General features: G+C 41.6%; 1 protein-coding gene across 22 annotated transcripts in view; it reads left to right on the top strand.

Annotated features, from left to right (window-relative positions):
• The window catches only part of adgrb2 (adhesion G protein-coupled receptor B2), a 252,436-nt gene that overhangs the window by 189,042 nt on the left and 48,350 nt on the right, over positions 1-15,044 (top strand). For all 22 annotated transcript variants that reach the window (XR_006055069.1, XR_006055070.1, XR_006055071.1 and 19 more), the window contains 4 exons: positions 1,707-1,833; positions 11,614-11,717; positions 12,075-12,177; positions 12,630-12,780. Coding sequence is in view for 19 of the 22 variants with exons in the window: in XM_014338041.2 (XP_014193527.1) it covers positions 1,707-1,833; positions 11,614-11,717; positions 12,075-12,177; positions 12,630-12,780 (485 nt within the window). In the remaining 3 variants the exon portion in view is untranslated. The remainder of the gene's footprint in view (positions 1-1,706; positions 1,834-11,613; positions 11,718-12,074; positions 12,178-12,629; positions 12,781-15,044) is intronic.

Genomic DNA, 15,044 nt, shown 5'->3' with positions numbered 1-15,044 from the left:
GTATAGAACAAAATGAGCAGCACAAAGTTTGTGTTGTTTGCTAACTAACAAAATGATTTTCAAAAAATGGACATTTTAAATTGGTTTCTAAATTGGTGGAAATTTATTTGTTACCGTGATAAAGATATCAAGTACAGAGTGTTTTCTTTCACAAAGATGAGTCGCTAGGTACGTTTTCATCACCCAAAATCCCTGCTGGGAAGCATTTGTTCTCACATAGATCCCCTTCTTCCCCTGCTAAAGATCCTTGTTTTGAAACCGGCAACTATTACCACAGTAACAGGAGTTGTCTTTAGCTTCAAATAATTGATTTTTTTTTTCTTTTTCAAGCAGGCCACTGCTGCTTGAAATCAAACCGAGTCTCTTGTGGTCAGATTGTTGTGCCTACATGCTACAACAAAAGGCTGTACTTTGGAAAGTACAGTTTGTCAGATATCTGTGCAAAAGGTTTTTGAGGCTTTGGTTAAAGAAAAAAAAATCCTATACACCTACTCCATATATTTGCATGCTACATTGAATATAGCCTGCGAAGTATTTTACTATAACCTAAAATATTCATGACAAAAGATGAAAGTTTAGCAAACATTCATGCTGTTTCAAATCTTGAGGTGACATTTCTAAAAGTTTTATACTCACTTAATCTGCTTTATCGCGACTATTTGCCTGCGGCCTGATCGGACTGGATTAACAATGAAACTGAACCCACTCTAACTGTCATCAGCTCTGATGTTTCTACTTTAAATCCTGGACGTTGCCACACCCGCTTCAAAACACAGAGAAAGGGACAGAGGAGAAAAAGAAACAAAAATATTTCTCACTGACACATTACTTGCTCCTTCTTTTGCCGTAACTCATGAAGCTGGCCTTCTTGACCCCATTAGAACATCTCTATGGCTTTCACCTGTCTCTGGCAACTGAAATAAAAGTATATCCAGGGTTAATCGTAAGGTTAATGTGCAGTGTGAACTCTCAGGGTAATTAGTTCACTTCTTATTGATTGACCTCCACACTCGACCTTCCGTTGGGAGCTTTTATAGAAAAGTGAAAGGGTGGGAAGGAGGGAGGCAACGGGTGGCCAAAAAAGACGGTAAAGATCCCAAGCAATAAAGCGTTCAAGGTTCTATTGTACGAGATTCTGGCCGCTTGCTTCCTTTGCAGTAATGTGTTAGGTGTCAAAGCAATTGACCATTTAGTTCCACATAAGCCCCATACACCATTTAGGCCTCACTGGTTTTTGTTAACTTTTTGCCGATGCAATCCTTTTCATTTTTCCCCCAGACTCTAAGGGCATTCTTCCATGTAAAGGGAGATGGGATAGATAAAAGGGAAAAAGAAAAAAAAAGGATGAACAAAGACGTGAAAGAAAGTGTTTAGGTTGCTGAACACGGAGAAGGACAAGTGGAGTGATGCTGTAAAGGAGTAAAAGAGCATGGCGGTGCCCGAGTGCCGATCGCTGAATGTTAAACGTATATGCCGTGAATGGCTGAGCTCGGGGAGCTCGACGGGGAGGAACGAGTCCGTTAAAACTTTCTGTCCCCTTTTCACAAGTTGTTGGGCTTTTTTTTTTCTCACCTCCTGTATCCATGTGTAGTCATGTGACAGTTTTATTTTTATGTGTCTCACAGTCACTGTCTATGTCCCATGTGCCACCTCCCCACACCCTCTCTACCAACCCCTCCCCACCCCACCCTTCTCTCCACCTCCAGGGAAGCTGGCGCAGAAAACTGGGGCACAGAAGGCTGCCAAACGCTCGCGTCAACCGCTGTCCATACCAAATGCCTGTGCAGCAGAATATCCACCTACGCCGTGTTAGCGCAGCAAGCTAAAGACCCGGTGAGTCACCTATGCAAAGCCTGATGTACTCTGTGGGACTTTGGGGTGTTAACGAGGCAACTACTACCAGGAGGAGAGGGAGCGCAGGTCAGTGAGCTGATTTTCTGTACGCAGACTCCAGCCACTATCCCCGTCAGACATATCACCGAGAACTACGTCTCTTAAGTCATTTATTGAGTTAACAGAAGGATATGGATGGGTGAGGCTGGCATGACTAGCAGAGCTTTATGTGAGATGTCTTACTTCATAACAATGAGCGCAGCCTGAGTGGGACTGTCAGTTTTAAAACTGTGACACAGTACTGTATAAATGGCTATTTTGATCACTGTGTGTTTGTCTAATTATATGTTGACTGGCTGTCATTCTTCCCATTATGCAAGTTTGGGGTTTATTTTTGTTTGTTTGTTTTTGAGCTTAAACTTGATGAAGGTCGGACTCTTTCAGTCCCGTGTGATGTGAGAGAGGCGAGGCGACGGGAGGAAGGAAGAGATTTTATTGTGTCTCTGTGTGACTTTTTTTTTTTTTTTGCCTGGAGCACATAACGTGTTCCTCTATAAATAGTTCACGTGGCTCACAGTGTGTGTTTGACGTGACAAAAGAGGGCTTTTTAGCAGTTAATGGTAATGCACATTCTGATTCACTGACCTGTTCTCCTGCTCTAATGGTCATCTAAATACCCGATCACCTTCCTCGTAGATCCACCCAAAGGACCCTAATTCTCTCACTGTGTAACACCTCACACTATCACCCCATTTATTTTACACCTTACCTCTAATTCATTATTTTTACCCATTTTCTTGCTTCCCTTATTCCTTTTAGCTGTTTTTTTTTTTACCTGCGAATCTCTTGTAAGACCCCCCCCCCTTGTCACTTCTTTTTTACCCCTGTTCACCTTGTTAACATTTCCAGTTTTCATTCTCACTTTATGCTGCAGCTCTGACCCCTACACTGTGGTCACAAAATGCTCCCCCTTGGCTTTGGCTCTTAATTTGCCTCTCTGATTACTTGTACTCAAAGCCCACGAGAAGACCGGTTGCTTAAAATATTCAAAGGAACAAAAGGAGATGAGGTTTGGGTACATTTTTGTCACACATTAAAATCTCTTTTGTGATTCTCTCTTTTAATGGTTAGTTCTCTAGTAAGCGCTGGAGAATAACTGTGTGTGTCACAGAAATGGAAAGTGATTGTAAGGAACAGAGGATTTGGAGGGTGGAGGAAATGTTCAACCAAACAGAAAAGGTAGTCTGGTCTCGGCTCGCAGGCAGCTTAGGGAGAGAGAGAGGGCCAGAGAGATGGAAAGTGGATGTTTTCTGCACTCACCTGTAATGCATTAACAACCAGCATTGCAGAGATAAAGAGCCGTGCACTTATGTGGCCCTGTTCGGCATAACGCATTGCTTCTATATTGTGCTCACCGATGCCGTGCATTTACCCTTTGCTTTTTTTCTTTTTTTCTAAAATGCATTTCTATCAGCTCATTGTTTAGCTGCCAGGCCATCTGCTTTACTGTTTACAGCAATGGCAGGTCAGTGTTTCCCACAAAAAAGCTCTGAAAAATCCGTACTGTACTTAGCATAGCTTTTGTCAGCAGAAGAAGATCAAACATTGGGAACAAAAAAAAATTGGAATTCATCAGTACCCCTACCTGGTCGCACCAAAAAGAAACAAATACAGTTAAAAGAGTATGAATATTGGAGGTAAGTTTCTTATACATCCCCCTGGCTAATGTTACACCCCTTTTTTATAGCAAATATTACCGCATACCAAATGTGCCTCTGATGCCATTGCTCTAAAGAAAAATTAAGTTAGAGGCAGAATATTGTAGTGAGTTGCAGCATATTATAAATGCTTCAGTCTCAAGGAAAAAGAAGGGAGGAAATAAAGGGTTTCATGGTTGCCGTACTCATTGAAAACTGAGAAATGAGAACATCTAATTGAGTTTATTTAAGCTGAATGCATTTTTAGTCTTCTTAACAGCATAGTTACAAGAATCCCACTGTTGGGTAGCATCTAGTTGCCAGTGCAGACACGGCATTGAAAAACTCCTGTCACAGTCACATTCACTTCTGTTTCTTGTTATCCCCAACCTTGGATGAAGCCGTGCAAGTGACAGCTGCCTTGAACGTTTCCTGAGACGGATCAAGTCATTTAATCCAACGCAAACATGGATAAGCCAAGTTGACAGTAGTGACACTGACTGGCGTCGCAACTTTTAGATGACCTCCCTGTTTTAAAGGAAGGACTCAGTAAATTGCGTAAACCTGAGATAATCAGCTGGTTTGTAAGCCTCAAGATTTCCGTGTCCTGCTTTAGGATTTATTAGTATTATTATTCCCTTCTGTTCTATTTTTCCCTTCTATTAACTGTAAAGAGGGTCAAAATAAGGGGATGGCCTTCAGGTAAGGAACTGCAGTTATTCATTATTTTTGTACCTCAGAGCTTGAATTACTTCACAGGGGTCTGGAAGCCATTTCAGACCCCAGGGAAACATTAACTCCCCGTAATATGGAAAACACAATAGCTTTGACCCATAAGCCGAACGGGTCATTCCGGCCACTGTTTCTGGTTCCTGCGACTCCTCTTCCAGCCGTACAGTATTGACTTTCCCCTCGCCACACAGCAAGCAGGTCGACCGAGTTGACTGATAGAGGGCCAGGAGAGGGGGGAAATAAAAAAAAAAAGAAAACACATTGACTTTTTTTTACATTTGTGACATCTGTGAAGAGTGTGGTAGTCATTAGTGATTCATCAGTCAGCCCCCAGTGCTGCCATTTAGACCCAGTGCACAGGACCAGAAGGTGTGTGGGTTAGTGTTTTTGTGTCAATGGCTCTCAGTCAGGAGCTGTTGCTGCTGGTGCTGAGTGCACTTTGTTGCTTTAGGGTGCTCCAGAGTTAGCTTTTTACTCCAGTGGAGATTGGGTTGTGTAAAAAGAAGAGAGAGAGGCAAATTGAATTTGGCAATAAATAAAAAAAGCAAGAAAGAAAGAAAGAAAGAGCCACATTCAGACATGCGAACACACTGATATATGGTGGTATGCACTTAAAAACACTTAACATGCACAAGCCTGCATGCATGCATGTAAGTCTGGGCGAATGAAAACGCGCACACAGATGCTCAACACACACACAGACAAAGATGCACTCATATGCTCTGTCCAGGCTGTGTGGCTGTTGGAGCAGTGCTGAGTATCAGCAGCCCAGCTCTGACAGCTTATCCTGGGCTACGGCGCGAGGGACAAGGGGGGCTGAGGATTAACCTCCATGTTTAATAGAAAAGGGAGGCAGCGGGAGTGGGGGTTGGGGGGTAGGTGGAGGGATTTAGAAGCAGTGGTGCCATTACAGGCCGTTTACAGTGGAGTGAGGGATAGCCAGTTAATCCTGTTTACTTTCTATAGCCTCTGAGATTTCCGTGTGTGTATGTGTGTGTCCTGCGTGTTTGAGTGTCTATAGAGACCTTTCGCTATCAGACACGAGACAGAGGGTTTTTTTTGTTTTTTTTTTACTTTAGCGACACAGACAAGCGAGAAAGAGAGAGGGAGAGGAGGAGGATTTGATTGAGTTAGGTCATGAAGGAATACTAAAAGACCAAGCCACTTAATTCTTAAGATGACTCCAGTGGGAACACACAAACCCCACGGATACGTCTGGACTCTTTGCCTGCGCAGAGCTCACGGAGATCACGGGATTTGGAGCTGAGGGAGGTACTGGCTTTATAAAAGTCAGTTTAACGTTTTGCACCTCCAGTCAATAATGTGACTTCCACGTTTTTTTCCCCTTCGCATTTGTCAGCCCATAAAGCCGGTGCTCAAGTTGTGTTGACATTAAAGCTAATAGCAGCTTTCAGGTGCCTCTCCGAACTTGCATTCAAATACACTGAGCTTGCCTAAGCAGGCATCCAGAAATATGAATGGACAAGAGAGGTCAGCGGTTCACAACAGCACCTGAGACTTTGGTTTAGTCAGCACAGATGAGCGCACAAGCAAACACACTCGACTTGAGTGAGGAGGAGAAACAGAAAGAGGGATTTTCTCATTTTCTTTAACTTATTTATGAGCCAATTACTGAATCAAAGTAAGTCGCTCCAAATAACAATATCCGAACTGATGTCTTTCTGCTGTAAAGGATTTCTCAGAGCTTCTTCTACCTGCCACGCTAACTGCATTTGGCCCAATCATTCTTATGAAATGATTGGCTTTGCCTGAGATAAATCGAGTCTTTTTCGTCTGTTATCATCAGTGCTCGAGGCACCTAATCAGAATGGAAACATTTCAGAACAGGGCCTATTATTTAGACTAATAATGGCCACCGTGCTTGATTTGACTGTGGAAAAGACGATAGGGATGACTGAAGTGCTTCAAGGTGGCGACTCATATTTTAACTTATTATAATTTAACTGGCAGCAGTGTTTGGAGAGAAAACAAGGCCTGACCTAGACCAAGCGAGACTGCAAGGTTATGGTATGCAAATATGTCGCACTTGTCAGATGTAATTAAAGGATGAGGGGGCGCTAAAATTTATGAGGGACTCGGCATAGAATTGCATTAAAATCTTTTAATCCTTTGTCACATTAATGAAGGGTTAGCCAAGTGACAGCGATGACACAGGAAATTATGAATAAACAGGTGTAATGATTTAGTTGCGTGTTTGTCTAAAGATGCATAATGCCTGAGCGTGGGCAGGGCAAAGACTTGTTAATTAGATATTCAAAACTGAGTGGAAAGTGTGTGTTTTTCTTAATATAATTAGAGGGTCAGAATGTGTTGGAGGCGTTGGTTTTGACTGAATTTTTTAAATGTGAAATACAAATTTGGTCCACAAGATCCCTTGAGGAAAAAATGTGTCTTGGTGCAACTGGCTTTTTGTTTGCCCGTTGTCTTGAAGGCCTTTCATTTTCTTGCTCGCATTCTGCATTTTGCATCAACAAACATCACAAACCTTGAACATTATGCAAAAACGGCAACACGTAAGGAAAAGGCTTCGCTTTGTGACACGGCGTCAGCACTCCAAGCTCAAGCAGGCTTTTGGTTTCTCTCGAGGCAACTGAAGTCAGAGTCAGTTAAGTTGAAACCTCGAGGGTTTGCAAAAATAAAAAAAAAAAGACTCAATTTGAAGTATTTTGCAGTGAGTATGTAACTAGTGCTATGGCAGCAAAACAGGCAACTGAGCAGCAGGATTGCTAGATTAGCAAAAGAGTTTTACCTTCAATGTAGTGGCACAGTGTGCCTGGGTGTACTGTTGAGTTTGTATGTACCTGTGTGGGAATAAAAGGGGCAAGTGACTGCCTCGAATTGAAAATGTCATTTTTTCCCCACTTTTCACAAGGGGCCTAGTATTTTCAGACCCTACATGGGAGGACTGTGAGAAACACTGCAAAAATATCAATGCTGTAAGTGGTAATGAATACTCAATATGTTCTCATTAACAAATAATAAATGTGCACATATTGATTATTGATTTTGCAGCAGTACATCCACTATAGGGGGAATGAATGGATAGCTTAAGCCTGTTTCCTGCCATCACTCAATAGGTTTTCCTTCCCAAAATGAAACATTTAAAATTCAAAGTCAGGCAATAATTAACTGTTGCTAGAACAAATTTAACCATCTTGTATTATATTACATGTAATATAAGCAGAACTATTATAGTGATGTCACCTGCCAGACACACCAGTAGTAATTAATTTCCATGTTAGCTAAGACTAGTAAGATGTGTAGTGAAGGAAATTTATAGATGGGGACCAAACACTAATGTGTTCAGTGTCACTGAATATGAAATATAGCTTTTGTCGCCCTTTGTAGATCAGGGTCTGGCTGCTGTACTGGGGTCAGCTTGCACTCAGCTTCATCATCTCTCCAGGCTCTTGGCTAGTTTTGTGTCAGCACGTTTGTCTGTGTAGATGGTAGGGCTGTTTGATACTGCAGATTTTGGTATTGATCCGATACAGGGCCAGAATAAAGGCAGCTTTTGTAGAGGCAAGCATTGTGTCATGATTTGCAAATTCTGAACACATTTCACTAGCCGCTAAATCACTGTGATTTCTGCTCTCCACTACAATTAGTTAACAGGACAAAAGCTTTTCATGTCTTCTGAAGATGTGAATGTGCCTGTCTCTAAAGTACTTGGCTCAACCTCTGTTCTTTAAATGTGCTATATGCTAAAAATAAAATAAAATTGACAGTCAACACAAAAAGGTTCAGTGATTTTTCATTATGCATGTTTGAAGGATATTTCTTTATTTCTAAGAAGAAAACATGTTTTGTTTAACACACGTCAGTGGGCTGCATACTGAACTTAGAGGACAGAAACAAAGTATTGATCCCACTGCGCTAGTATTGATCTGATACCAATATCAGTGGTGGTATCAATGCTATCATTATTCAAATCAGTCTGCTCAGCTCTAGCAGGTGCTTGCAAGGATGTTCTTTTTCTTTCCATCTGCCCAGCGTCTAGATTGTATCTGAAAACTGTAACATAATCACTGTGTTTACTGCAGTACTGAAAAGCTTAATCTGATCATGCTACTTTGGAATTCAGCGCTAGAAACACACATACAGATAAGTGAAATTTTTGTAATAAATACTGGATAAATTCTCCCGTTTGGTGGTGCCCTTTATTGTTCATATAGTTATTAATTTTGTGCACTTTAAGCACATCACCAACCAGCTGCAGTATTTGTACAGTGATAACTTAACACAAGGATACATATTAAACAGAAGTTGTCTAATCAGTCATAGGAAGACTACTTTTGCCAGTTCAATATTCACATTTTTCTTCCAGTGGGAAAGTTGTAAGAACAGTTAATGGAAAACGGGCCTTTTGGTGCAGGTGGACATGGAAAGCCACTAGTGAGGAGCAGGTCTGAATGTAGGGGGGAGGAAAAAAATAGGGGAAGAATGAGAGCCAAAGAGAGGGAGATGAAATGAGGGAGTGGGTGGTAGCAGGATAGGTAGGAGGGTGTGGGGAGGAGGAGTGAGAGGAGATAAGTAGGTTAAACTTCCTGAGCTCAAAATAGCTATCTTCTCCATCACATGGTAGCCAATCTGCCCAGGGGAGCCTGGCCATATACAGCAGAGCCTCAGCGCACTCGCTCTTTCTAATCTGCACTCCGTTTTATTCTCTCCTCCGACTGCATCAAAATATCACTATATCTATCTGGGGCAGGGCATCTGTGTGAGCCAGTAGCCTCGGGCCCGATGTGTTACGTTTAGTGTTTTTGAGCGTGTCTGTTTGTGTGGGCGTTTCCTCTTTTCATTTCCCCTTATTGTAGCACCCTTCCATATTATGAAATAAACCCTTAATCTCATCACACACCTAACCGCCACCAATTTAGACAATTCTGTTAGACAAATTGACATGATGACGAGTTCAGGGACAGTTTGAGGGGTTTAGATAGAGCACACTTAGAAATGAGAGAATCGTTTATTTGACTAGTTTTCTAGCAGAGGCTAATTTAAGACTGATTCAAAAACTGAGAGGGGAAAAAGGTGATCCTGCAGCCTTTTTTTAAGTGCCTGTGCCTGTGTGCGTGCATGCGCTTGTCTGCTTGTCATTCCCCATGCATCGCCCTGCGTTTGATCTGTCAGACCTCAAAAAACACAAGTGCCTGTGTATCCTTTGACCTTCCATTCTTCGTAGTATCAAACACAGTCAGTCTCTCTTGTCTCTCGCTCTCCTTCTAGGCCCTTCCCTTTTTCCTAGAACAGATGCTTGTCATATGCCCTCTTTGTCTTTTTTTTTCCGTAGATCTCGCCTTCGCTATGAGGCAGTTTTGATTATGTTTCACCTCCATTCCCTTCCCAGTGTGTTTGTGTGTGTGCCGTATTGGTATTCCAACCTATTCCGCTTTCCTCTGGAGAAATTGGCTTCCTTTGATGGGCCAGGGGAAAAAACCACTAAAAGACAAGCTTTGACTTTCTTGCTTTTTCAGTCTCCCTATCTATTTCGCTCACCTCCTACTCTTTGCTTTTGCTTACTTGTCCTTAGCTCTTCCTACTCCATCTCCCTCTCTAAATTTCTCTCTTACTCGTTCTTTTCATGTTGGTTTCTCCTCTCCTTTCTGATGGGAATAAAGAAGTCTTCGTCTTATGCTTCCGTCTATTCAGATCAAGTCGAATACACACACAGGCACACGCAGCTTAAACACTTACCTTCAATTACTTAGCCCATCTGCCTGGATGTGCCTATGTGTTCAAGTATGTGCTTTATTTGCAGTAAAAGACACCTTGTGCCACGGGTACGTACAGTGATAAATCTTTGGGATGAAAGGGAAGGATAGTCGCTGCGGGGGGTAAATTGAGGTAAATTGTGTGATTGAGAACTTAAAAGCGGGCCAAACATCAAGCCCATTTGGGACGCGGCGGGGTGCATGCTTTCCACGCGGCTTCATTTGTCTGTTCCTCATGCTTTCAAAGGCACACCTCAGGAGCAGAGGTACGCTGTACATCATGACCTAAATCACTTAATTATGCGCTGTGGTCTCGTACTTTTACCCTCGCGCATAAGAAGTCATCAAATGAGTGTATAATTGGTACACAGCAAGTGTAAAGTGAGTGTTTGTCAAAGCTAGCTCTGTGTCTTGGCAGCATTGGTCAGTCATCACAGAAACAGTTCGTTCTAGTGGTTTGAAGGAGAGTCATATTTTAATCTGCAGTCATTTGCACTTGGTGGAATAGCTCTGTTCTGGTACCTCACTACCTTTTAACTCGCATACGTAATATACAGAGCAGGCATCTGTAACAACAGGTTGATTAATTAAGTTAGATAGAGCTTTAAAGGCAGAGCTGAGGCCAGAGAATTGGCCTGACAAAGACTCCAATATGGCCCACTGGAAGGCTTTGGGAAATGTGAAGGAATGCATATAGATTCCTATTGATAAAGATTAATTCATACCAGTCATATTACAACAAATAGTTAAGTAATAGATAATCAGATAACTAACTTATTAAACAACAAGTAACTATTATATCTGATATAGAATTTTTTTTCTACTATAGGGAAAAAAGAACATTATTATAATTACAGGACAATCTGGACAATGAGCTAACAGAAGCGTTTCTGTAATTTTACACATTTATCAATGTTGAAAATTGAGACACATAGCTGAAATTGCATGTCTTTTTTTTTGTAATAAAACATGCCAGTTATTGAATGTTTAATTAAATGTCTTTGCACTGATAGAAAAGGGAGTTTAGTGTTTACTTTGACATCCCTGCATTAAGTGATATTTAAGGAGAGTGGCTCAGCTTTTTGTAGCCTGCTTAAACTAACACTAAGCCTCATTAAACTGATGATGTAAATTTAATGCAAGGATTAGTTGGTCCTGCAAAAGATGCTGTAGGTGAGCTTTATTTTTTAATTTTGTTTCAGTTAATTATTTCCTCAGTGGCTCCTGATTATCATATCGTTGGTGGATATTTAAAGCAGAAAAGCAGCAACAATTACGTTATCTGGTGTTTAATGATGGCCACAGAGCTCGCTTTCATAGACATGTTAGCATTATCAAATGTCGATGTCACAGTTGATGCAACTTCAGTGGCATAAGCGCCATCATCATTAATCAGTCAGTTTGGGAATGTTTCCTAGCAACTGGAACAAAACCTCGATAGCAAGACCAGCACGTTCAAGTTCAAACAGATATATACTGAGATGTGCTTTGTTGACAAGAGCAAAATACTCAGGCTTCTTTTGATGCAGGTACATGTCTCTTGTAATGCCTTGCAACTGCACTGAAGTATCCATCTCTCTCCCTCTCCTGTTTCTGTTCTTTCCTCCCGCTATTAGGACATGGGTCCTACCAGCATGCCCTCTGTGCCCCTTATGGTGGGGTGCGGCATCTCCTGCACCGCTCTGCTCATCCTGCTGCTAATATATGCTGCCTTCTGGAGGTGAGAGCTCACAAACACACTGAGAGACACATTTGATAGAGTAATGGCAGTGTCAGTATTCATACATCAACTGTGCTCACAGTGGTCATTTTCTCACTAGCAAAGTCTCTTTTGTGTCTGTCATTTGCTTTGCCAAAAACTCCAATGAGGCCTAATAAGGAACAAATGGTTCAACTACGGTGGGGGGGAGGTGGTGATTAGTTTGTATTTTGATTACATGCAGCAGATGGCAAACTCAAGCTAATGTCTCTGCAATGTCCAGAAAGTCACTGTTCAGTCCATCAGTCTGTCATTAATGCTTACCGCACACGCCTATCATTTCTTCCTCTTTCCCGTCTCTCGTTACTCTGCTTTCAGGTATATCCGGTCGGAGAGATCGATCATCTTGGTGAATTTTTGCCTCTCCATCCTGGCCTCCAATTTATTAATTCTGGTCGGACAATCACAAACGCTTAGCAAGGTAATGACTTTCTGCTCTTTGAGTTATACGTGAATTTTCACAGGAATTCTTGTCCATGTGCTTGTGATTCCAATAATAGTTCTTGTGACTAAGCCTCCATTGCCTAGAAACAAAACTGCCAAAAACCACCAGGGTTCAGAAGTAGACAAAGTTCATACAGTGGAGTTCTCAAAGCAGGCATTCTAAGTCTTCTGACTAAGCAAGGCTGAACTGTGTGGTGGTCAGCATCGATCAACCACACAGCAGTGCCAGGTTGAACTCGTGTTCTTCCACTCAGTATTTTTGCCTTTGTACTTTCTATTTTGCGGAGGTTTCATATTCCCCTGCCAAGCCCTAAAAGATGATTCGTGACGTCTCTTCTTAAGAACTTTTTGTTTGTTTGTTTGTTTAAATAGCACCTCTCCGTGTGTTGTAATCCCTTGTCTCTCTCGATTACTTTCTTTATTCACTAGGGCCTCTGTACTGTGACTGCTGCCTTCCTGCATTTCTTCTTCTTGGCATCCTTCTGCTGGGTGCTGACTGAGGCGTGGCAGTCCTACCTGGCAGTCATTGGCAAAATGAGGTCACGACTCATTCGCAAGCGGTTTCTGTGCCTCGGCTGGGGTGAGTCCACACGGTATCACACGCTTTAAAATAGTGTGCAGTGCTGTAACGGTCCTAAAGCTCAGTCACCTCAAAGTGGATGAAAAAAATTTATATATAATTAATAATAGAGCCTACCTGAATGTTCAGCAATATGCTAAGCTAGTGTAGCTGTCACAGTAGTTGCCATAGATATGCAAGTCTGTCGCATTTTCTTTGTACCATCATCTCTTGGTTCCTGGCATGCACTGTACCAGCCTGCAGTGATTCTCACACACAGATACAGCCCATGTCACTGATCTGTGGTAATAAAACCGACTCAGTTTCCTCCATAATTACAGTTTCATTCCCAAACTCTGCCTGTTTGAACAGAGAAGCTAAAGGGGCCACATTCTTTGCTGATCTGACATTATTACAGCTACCTTTTCACTCAGACAGGGAGCACAAGCTGCTTTCACTGACAGAAAAATATATTTCGGGGGGGCTTTAAGGTTGGTTTTTTTCTGATAGGAGAAAGCGGGAGAAGAATATGAGTTAAAAATGTGATAATAAATGTACCTGAAATCTGGGCTAAGATTGTAATAGCCCTTTGCATGCATCACCCCTGAAATTATTCCTGTTGAGTTTTCTCGCGTGATATTGCTAAACATTTGTCTGCCATATTGGTTGCAAGGGGGGAAAAATGCATATATCCTGGATGTCATTGGTTCCCCCTGGGTAAAATTGGTATAAAAGAAGATGCTACACCAAAATCCTTTTTTTTTTTTTTTTTTCGGTTCCTAGTAGATTTCCACAAGTGCCTATAGTGACAGGTGTGTTGCTAGGGATAAATGGGGGTCACTGACCAGTGTGTAGACCTGTGTGACTGGGGCATTAACAATTATTTTCCCAGCAACTGCCATCAACCTCCAGCAACCACAATTTTTTCCCTAACGACAGGTGGTTGCCAGATGGTCACTGACCAGCATCTAAGCTTGTGTGATTAGGGCACTGTGCACTTCATTCTACTTTTTTATTGTGATTATCACATGTCCAGAAGACAAGTTAATATCACGTTTGACGATCACGTGTCTGCAAAACCTCAAAAGATAAGATTCTCATTTCCAGCACACAGAGCATGCTTTGTTTTGTTTTTTTCAAAACGCTGCTCTGCTAATCTGCATCTTTGATTCATTCTGTCGTTTTGTCGCTGTTTCTTGTCTGTTTAATTGCAACTGCAGATACATTTAACCGGTGAAGCTCGCTTCTCTTCATCGCAGTCTTTCTCGCTTCTTAAATAATAGTTCAAGTTGTCAAAACAATATGTGAAATCATTCACAACATGTTGTTACTTGCGCACAGCAGAAAAAAACATTTCTCATTCATTGTTAGCGCTTGCGATTGTTTTATCACATCTCGCCAAATCAAAGCCCAATTGTCTACAATTTGAACAATTACTGCTTTCTGTGTCTTTGTGATCAAAATAGATAATGCGCTTTCATAGCTGAACAGTTTCTCTTTTCTTTTTTTCCCCCTCTTTCTAAAGTATGTTGGAATTATTTCAGTGTATAAACTGTCATACACTCCATGCTGAAAAGTCTCTAAAATTATGTAAATCTGCCAAGCAAAGTCACACGTTTTTGGCAAACTCATTTAAAGAATCTTGTAGTTGCAGCAACTTTTGAACGTGGAGGATCCTGATCAGTTAAACATGTTACAAGGTCAACCGTGTGCCGGAAGAAGACGACAATTACCAAATGCTCCATCGTGTTTGCTGGAGATAAAGGAATCTTCAAACTGGGCTGCTTTGATGCAAAGTTGTTGTCAGTTATACTCAGAAAAATACTAGTCTGGCTCACGAGGCTTTCAGTGTCAGTAAAACTTGTCGTAGAAACCTGTTTGGAACTCAGCAGCTAAGGGGAGTCTCTCTGTCTTTCTGACAAAACATCTAAACATTTCGACCACCTTGGTTTTTCACAGCATCAGAGGAACTGTTTATTTTGACGGCTGTTTCGGTGATTTGTTCATTGACATTTTTTTGTTTTCATCAAGGTTTTGTGTGAGAAACAGCCTTTTGCAACTGTGTTGAATTGCATTTCTGCATTCATGGGCTGCATTGGGAAGGGCATCTTCCGTCCTTAGAACTTTACCACCTGATATAAAGAACAATGTACCAAAGCACTTTGGAAACACAGTAACAGCTACTTGTTAATAATGACCAGCTGAGTCTTTAACTTACTAGAGATTCAATGCATTTAATGACCCCCAAAGGTGTTTTTTTTTAAGCCGACCAACTAGAAAGACAC

Source organism: Haplochromis burtoni, unplaced genomic scaffold (assembly GCF_018398535.1).
Source record: "Haplochromis burtoni strain Fernald_Lab_line unplaced genomic scaffold, NCSU_Asbu1 Contig_208, whole genome shotgun sequence".
NCBI classification, from domain to species: domain Eukaryota; kingdom Metazoa; phylum Chordata; class Actinopteri; order Cichliformes; family Cichlidae; genus Haplochromis; species Haplochromis burtoni.
This window is presented reverse-complemented; position numbering and strand designations above follow the sequence as displayed.